The sequence below is a fragment of the Otolemur garnettii genome, unplaced genomic scaffold (genome assembly GCF_000181295.1).
Source record: "Otolemur garnettii isolate 467f Iridium unplaced genomic scaffold, OtoGar3 scaffold00003, whole genome shotgun sequence".
Taxonomy (NCBI): Eukaryota; Metazoa; Chordata; class Mammalia; order Primates; family Galagidae; genus Otolemur; species Otolemur garnettii.
Genome location: NW_003852398.1, coordinates 8,522,825 through 8,530,581, shown reverse-complemented (window position 1 = coordinate 8,530,581; position 7,757 = coordinate 8,522,825). Strand labels below are relative to the sequence as shown.

Here is a 7,757-nt window from a genome sequence, read left to right as displayed (position 1 = left end):
AGCCATTGGTGTTTTTTCCCTGAGGGTTAAACAGAAATCAGCTCTTTCCAAAGATTGCTGGATTCCCCTACCTAGATGGCCAGTGTTCCTTCTTCTTCTTCTTTTTTTTTTTTGAGACAGAGTTTTGCTTTATCACCCTGGGGTAGACTTGCCCAGGCATCATTATAGCTCAGCAACCTTGGACTCTTGCACTGGAGTAATCCTCTTGCCTTAGCCTCCTGAGTAGCTGGGACTACAGGCACTTGCCACAATATTCATTGGGTATTTTTAGTAGAGATGGAGTATCACTCTTGCTCGGGCTAGGCTTGAACTGAGCTCAGGCAGTCCACTTGCTTTGGCCTCACAAAATGCTAGGATTCTCAGCATGAGCCACCTTGCAGACCCAGCATTCTTCCCTTTTAGAGACCACCAACTGTGGGGTGGTGCTGGCCAGTTTACATAGCATATGTGCTGAGTGCCTTCATAGCCTTTGCTTCACCTTTTGATGTACAGATGTTACTGAAAGTTTAGCATTTTTTCCCAAGGCCATGTCAGAAGAACAAGGACAAGTGTTTTGAGGAAAAGGCAAAGGAAATTTATTAATTTGCCAGCAGAAGAGGAGGTTGGCAAAGTCCTATCTTAAAGTACCAATGTCCCAATCACACATAAGCAGAAATATAGACCTTTTATTTATTTATTTATTTGAGACAGAGTCTTACTCTGTCATCCTGGGGTTGAATGCCATAGTGTCATAGCTCACAGGAACCTCAAACTCTTGGGCTCAAGTGATTCTCTTGCCTCAGCCTCCCCCATAGTTGATCTACAGGTGCCCCCCACAACATCCAGCTACTTTTTAGAGAGTGGGGCTCGCTCTAGCTCAGGCTGGTCTCCAACTTCTGAGCTCAGGCAATCCGCCTACCTCAGACTTCTAGAGTGCTGGGATTACAAACATGAGCCACCGCAACTGGTGTAATAAAAAAGATTTTAACTCAAACGTTCAGAGATGCCTATTCGACCCAAGTCACTCTGTCACATTAACTTCCTGGCCATTAAAACTCTGAGGTCATTCTTTCCTTTTTTGGTCTATTATATCTTTCCACTCTAAAATGTAGCCACCATGGGAACCGGAACCTAGTCTATCTTGTTTTCTCTGTATCCCCAGAGTCTGGAAGTGTCTGGCACATCACCGCTGTTTAAACAAATGAATGGCTTTGTCCCATGCCCATTTCATAGATGGGCAAACCGAGGCCCTTGAGAAACAGGGCTCTAGGTAAGTGACTCAGTGCAAGTCAATCCAAGCATGGGGCAGCTCTGGCCACTTAGTTCCTTCCTCTCTGCTCGCCCTGACATCCCACGGGCTGCAGTCACGCTCCTGGTTGACTTTTTTTTTCTTTTTGAGACAGAGGCTCACTTAGTCGCTCTTGATAGAGTGCTGTACCATCATAGCTCACAGCAACCTCAAACTCTCAGGCTAAAGCGATCCTCTTGCCTCAGTTTTCATTTTCAGTGTGTGGGGGGGTGGGGTCTTCACTCTTGCTCGAGCTGGTCTCGAACTCCTGAGCTCGAGCGATCCACCTGATGCGGCCTCCTAGAGTGCTAGGATTACAAGGCTTGAGCGACCGCGCCCCGTCCTCCCGGCCTCTTCCCGTGGGTTTTCCTAGCAGTATCGCCGGGATCCCGCCAGGAGGCAGCAGGCGCAGCAGCAGCGGCCGCGGCGGCAGCTAGTCCCACGTGACCCCGGGCCGGTGGGAGGGTTCCGTTTCCGGGAGCCGCTGGTTGCTTCCGCTTCCGGCCACTTGGCGTGTGAGGCGCTAACGGGAGAATGGACGGGCTGGTGGCTCAGTGCTCCGCGCGGCTGCTGCAGCAGGTCGGGTCTCACGGGACCGGCGGAAAGGCGTGGCGGGGTGGGAGTGGGCCCTGGCTCCGGCCGGAGCAGCGTCGGGCGAGTGGGACACCGAGGCGAGGACAGCCTGGTCGAATCAGACGCTGCGGCAGGGTCCCGAGACCCCGGCGTGCGCTGCCTTGGAGGCACACGCCCTCCCAAAAACTCGGTTGCCGCTTCTGTTGGAGCTGGAAGGGGTGGGCGAGAAGAGCAAGGCTCGTGTGACTGTGACACTCGGCGGAGTGGAGAGTGCCACCCTCTCCAGACCTCTCTGAGCTGGAGCCTACCACGTCCCACACAAGTCTCTTCCCAATCCACCTCCTCTCCTGCGCGCACACGTGCTTTCTTGGAGGATGCAGGGGGATAGGCAAGTTGCGGTCGGGTCAGGAACCCTGGGTCCTGATGTGCACCGTTTTCTCTGACATCAAAGAATGCTCCTGTTCAATGTCAGACATCGGGGAGTTTGCTCTCTGCCTTCAGCATTGGTGGGGAAAGAACAGTCGCGACTTAACACGGTGGAAGCGGCACGGTTCTGTTACTTTTTATGTCCAGATGTGGAGTTGTGATAGGAAAATACAATACTCTATCCTGTTCTAGAATAGAGTTATTCTTTCTCATTCTTTATGTTGTCTGCGATCAGAAAGTACAAGTTGATCAAGTAAATTGGCGAGTTCTTTACTGTTTCCAGCCACGTATTTTTTATCAGTGTGGAGATGTGAGGACTGTCTTACTTGATCGCGGTGCTTATAAAGATAATTTCTGGAAAGTGTTTAACTCGGCGCCTGGAATATAACATATGCTTGTTGCTTGTTTATGGCAATTTGGGTTTTGGCTGTAACTTTCTCCTGGTAAATATTGTGAAATACCAGGTGAGGAATCTATCCCTGAGTTTTGCAGTTAAGTTGGAGGGTTTCTTTCTTTTTAAATTGACATGTCTTTAGTTTTAGGTATTAAAGAACAGAGCCTGGTCTAAGGAACTGGAGAAGAAATAGAATAGAGAAGAAATAGAATAGAAGAAAAGAATAGAGAAGAAATGGGAAAAATGTTTTGTCAGAAAGGGTAAACAGCAGATCCTTGAGGTATTTTAAATAGAACGAAAAAGACATTTTGGTATTTACTTACTTATTTATTGAGACAGCCTCAAGCTGTCACCCTGGGTAGAGTGCTGTGGCATCACAGCTCACAGCAACCTCCAAGTCCTGGGCTTAAGTGATTTCTCTTGCCTCAGCCTCCCAAGTAGCTGGGACTACAGGCGCCCACCACAACACCCAGCTACTTTTGGTTATAGTTGTCATTGTTGTTTGGCAGGCCTGGGCTGGATTCAAACCTGCCAGCTCTGGTGTATGTGGCTGGCGCCTTAGCCTTTTGAGCCACAGGAGCCAAGCCAACAATTGGTTTTTAAAAGTCCCAAGTTATGGCTCGGCGCCTGTGGCTCAAGTGGCTAAGGCGCCAGCCACATACACCCAAGGTGGCAGGTTCGAATCCATCCCGGCCGGCAAACAACAATGACGGCTGCAACCAAATAATAGCCAGGTGTTGTGGCAGGCGCCTGTGGTCCCAGCTACTCTGGAGGCTGAGGCAGGAGACTCGCTTGAGCCCAGGAGTTGGAGGTTACTGTGAGCTGTGATGCCACGGCCCTCTACCCTGGGGGACAGGTGGAGGCTCTGCCTCAAAAAAAAAAAAAGGGAATCCCAAATAAAATTGGGAACAAAAGTACGGTGTTCACCTTGGAACTTAACTAGTGCCTTCTCTAAATCACAGTAATTTATTAAGCCAAAGAAGGAAAAGGTATGAACTTATCCCATTATATGCTTAACACTACTAATCCTTTCTCCCCAACACACACATCCTACATAGGGCAGCTTGTACATGCTTTATGCTTTGCATATTAAAGACAATATGCAAATATCAGCAAAAATCTCTGAGGGGAAAAAATTACAGCTTGCCAAAGGGAAAATCCATCATTCCCCTGGTCCTGCCATGCCCTAGCAGGGAGGGGAGATGAGGAAGGAAGTTTATGGTACAATTTATCTTATCTTGAAAGTCTTTGACCCTACTGGACTGAACAAAGTGCTTTTCCTTTTATAGGAAAAGGAGATTAAATCTCTCACTGCTGAAATTGACCGGTTGAAAAACTGTGGCTCTTTAGAGGCTTCTCCAAATTTGGAGCAGTTAAGAGAAGAAAATTTAAAATTAAAGTATCGAATAAATATTCTTCGAAAGGTGAGTACTCTTGAGTTTCAGTTTTATTCTCCACTTTGAATTACATTTTTTAAAAAACTTTTGTTACAGCTCGGCACCTGTGGCTCAAGTAGCTAAGGCGCCAGCCACACACACCTAAGGTGGTGGGTTTGAATCCAGCCCAGGCCCGCCAAAACAACAATGATGGCTGCAACCAAAAAATAGCCAGGCGTTGTGGCGGGCACCTGTGGTCCCAGCCACTTGGGAGGCAGAGGCAGGAGACTCGCTCGAGCCCAGGAGTTGGAGGTTGCTGTGATGCCACGGGACTCTACCCAGGGGGACAGCTTGAGGCTCTGTCTCAAAAAAAAAAAAAAAAACCTTTGTTACCAAAGATTCTGAATGGAGTTTGGAAAAAGGATAGAAACCTGATCCTTTCCCCTGTGTGGGACAAGTAAGGACTGAGTCAGTTGGTGCAAAGGAAGAAGCAGGTGTTATTCTGTGTTTCCAGGAGCCTTTGAAATGTTTAATTATACTAAATGTTTAGCTAGTTTAACGTAGGCTTTAGGTATGGTTGATATATTTCTTAAGCTCAGGTTTAAAATTTATTTTTTGATTTTTGAATCTTTGACTTCATCCTGAAGGAGATATTTGAAAATACACCGACATACCTCTCTGCTTTAAGTTAGTTATTTTACAGTTTCATTTTTATATTTTACAGCATCATTTGGATTTTTTCCACTTAATATTTCAAAACATTTCTTTTCTTAGAAGCTTGTACTGTATCTAATATCCTAATATTACCAGTTCTGTCAAAAAAAAAAAAATGAGCTTGCTTCAGTCTTTTGGCCAGTTTTTCAGGTTTACTAATGGTATATCCCAAAGTATGACCTCATTCTCATAATTATACTCCTGTGGGTGTATATATGAGTACTACTTCTATTAGGGCAGCACTGGCATTCATCTTTTTCTCAAAGCTGACTCTATTACTAATCTTTTTTTTTTTTTTTAAAGACAGTTTCACTTTGTGCCCTGGGTCACAATAACCTCAAACTCTTGGGCTCAAGAGGTCCTCTTTGCCTAAGCCTTCCAAGTAGCTGAGACTACAGGTGCCCACCACGACACCCAGTTAATTTTTCAAATTTTAGGAGAGATGGGGTCTTGCTCTTACTCAGGCTGGTCTTGAACTGCTGAGCTCAGGCAGTCCACCTGCCCCAGCCTCTCAGAGTGCTAGGATTATAGGCGTGAGCTACCCTGCCTGGCCTCCGTTACTAATCTCAGACTCTGCCCTACTCCTATGAACTCTCTGTTATTACCTGTTTGTGATCTACTGTGCTTGAAGGAGATTGGTCTTAGAGTCTTCTAAAATCACAGGATTCTATTGCCGTGGAATCTTTCCAAAAGAGTCTCACTTTTCTGGTTATATCATGCATTTAGCATTTATTTATACTCAATTCTGTTGTATTTATTTTAATTCAAAAGTATTATTGAATACCTCATAAGTGTTAGAGACTATGAGGGAAACGATGCAAAAGGAAATACAGTGTATTCTAATAAACATTTCTGTAATGCAAATTAGCTCTTATGTGTAGATCAGTGTAATATGGAAGGCATGTTGGTTCATGTGCAAAAGCTTTCTCCTACTTAGTGAGCAACTGAATACAAGTAGTGAACACACCTAAAACCAGCAGGCTACAGAGGAATGAGAGAACGCCTGGGATGGCCATTCACTCTGCCTTCTTTCCCTGGCTCGTGTCAGCTCCATCCTCTGACTTGAAAGCATCACATGTGAAACAAAGCAAAAGCATTAAATTGATGATAATCTTTAATTTTCATGGTACAGAAATCAAGTACAGGGTGGCGCTTGTGGCTCAAAGAAGTAGGGTGCTGACCCCATATACAGGAGGTGGCAGGTTCAAACCTAGCCCCAGCCAAAAACTGCAAAAAAAGAAATCCAGTATAGTGGATTCTGTGTATATCACACACACATAACAGGACCCCGTCTTTAAAAATAAAATACTGAAATTTATTTTAGTAAGTTTTGGATCTTAAGATGATATCTAAATAACTTTAGTATTTGGAAATCTTCAGAGTGTGAAAAGCTGATTTGTATTTTTTTTTTGAGTATGTCATTGAGTGGAGTCAGTGATGACGAAATGATTACTAAACCCTAAAATCAGGCTTTTTTGGTGAATTTAAATATAATTTCTTTCTTTCTTTTTTTTTTTTTTTTGACACTGTCTGTTGTCCTGGGTTTGAGTGCTGTTCATCATCATAGCTCACAGCAACTTCAAACTCTTGGGCTCAAGTGATCCTCCTGCCTCAGTTTGCCAAGTAGCTGGGACTACAAGTGTAGTAGTTTTTCTATTTTAGTAGAGACAGGGTCTCCCTCTTGCTCAGGCTCAAACTCCTGAACTCAACTGATTCAATTGATCTTCCTGCCTCTGCACCCAGAGTGCTAGGATTACAAGTTTGAGCCACCATACCTGGCCGAAATATAATTTTCTGTATTTTTTTTTTTCTTTTTGAGACAGACTCTTATTTTGTCACCCTTGGTAGAGTACCGTGGTGTCATAGGTCACAGCATCCTCAAACTCTTGGGCTCAGGGCTGGATTCGAACTCACCACCCTAGGTGTAAGTGACTGGCACCTTAGCCACTTGAGCCACGGGCGCCAGCATGTGTGTTTATTCATTTTTTGATAACCTGCTATATGGCAGGTACAATGTAAGGTGCTAGGGAAAGAACCAAAGATGTATATACTTTCCAGGCATTCAACAGTGTGGTGGTGGAACTAGATAACTTTGTGAAGGTATGACAAGCACAGTAATAGTGATAACTGTATGCTATCTTAATCTTCTGACTGCAAATGATGGTGTAAGCGTTCAAATAAATTCTTCATTTGGTGGTAGTGACCCTGTGGGCACAATTGGTTTCTGAGTGTGCAGCAGTCAACAGGTTAAGTGAATATGTTCCATTTCAAAGAAAAGGAAAATAGCAAGTAAGAAGGGTAGGAGTCCGTCTAATGTGGGATTAACCGGGAGACAAAACTACTTATTTTTATGGTATGTTCACATGACCTGTTTTCTTCCCTTTCATTTCCTGCTTTGACAGGTCAATACCCCCCTTTTTTTTTTTTGAGACAGTTTCACTCTGTCACCCTAAGTAGGGTACCATGGTATGATAATAGCTCACAGCAACCTCAAACTCCTGGGTTCCAGTGATCCTCTTGCCTCAGATTTCCCAGTAGCTGGGACTACAGGTGCCTGCCAGAACACCTGGCTAGTTTTTGTATATTTTTTAGTGAAGGCAGGGTTTCCTGCTCTTGATCAGGCTGGTTTCAAACTCCTCCTGAGCTCAGAGGAAATACCTGCCTTAGCCGCCCAACGTGCTAGGATTACAAGCGTGAGTCACCTCACCTGGCCAATAGGACACATCTTTTAATTCTTTTTTTGTCCATTGAGTTTTCACTTCTAGTATTTGATGTAAAGTTATTTTGTATTGATTTTATACTATTATTTTCTCAGAGCTGAGGATTCAGTCAGTTCTTATTCCTTCCTCCCACTTTCTGTTATGCTAAAAGAAATGCAGGAAGTAACACCGTGGGGCATTTCCCATGGATATCTTAGATGCCTTGGGACAGATTCTTTGTACTATGGGTCTCTGCAAATTCCAGATAAGAGAGCACTACTCTTGTCAGTGCATCTTTTTTTTTTTTT

General features: G+C 44.6%; 1 protein-coding gene across 1 annotated transcript in view; it reads left to right on the top strand.

The window, feature by feature from the left end:
- The first annotated feature begins 1,744 nt into the window (after nt 1–1,744).
- Nucleotides 1,745–7,757, top strand: part of RARS (arginyl-tRNA synthetase) — a 38,704-nt gene continuing 32,691 nt past the window's right edge. The window contains exons 1-2 of the mRNA XM_003781962.3: nt 1,745–1,846; nt 3,950–4,084. Of these exons, the coding sequence (XP_003782010.1) occupies nt 1,802–1,846; nt 3,950–4,084 (180 nt within the window). The 5' untranslated portion in view covers nt 1,745–1,801. The remainder of the gene's footprint in view (nt 1,847–3,949; nt 4,085–7,757) is intronic.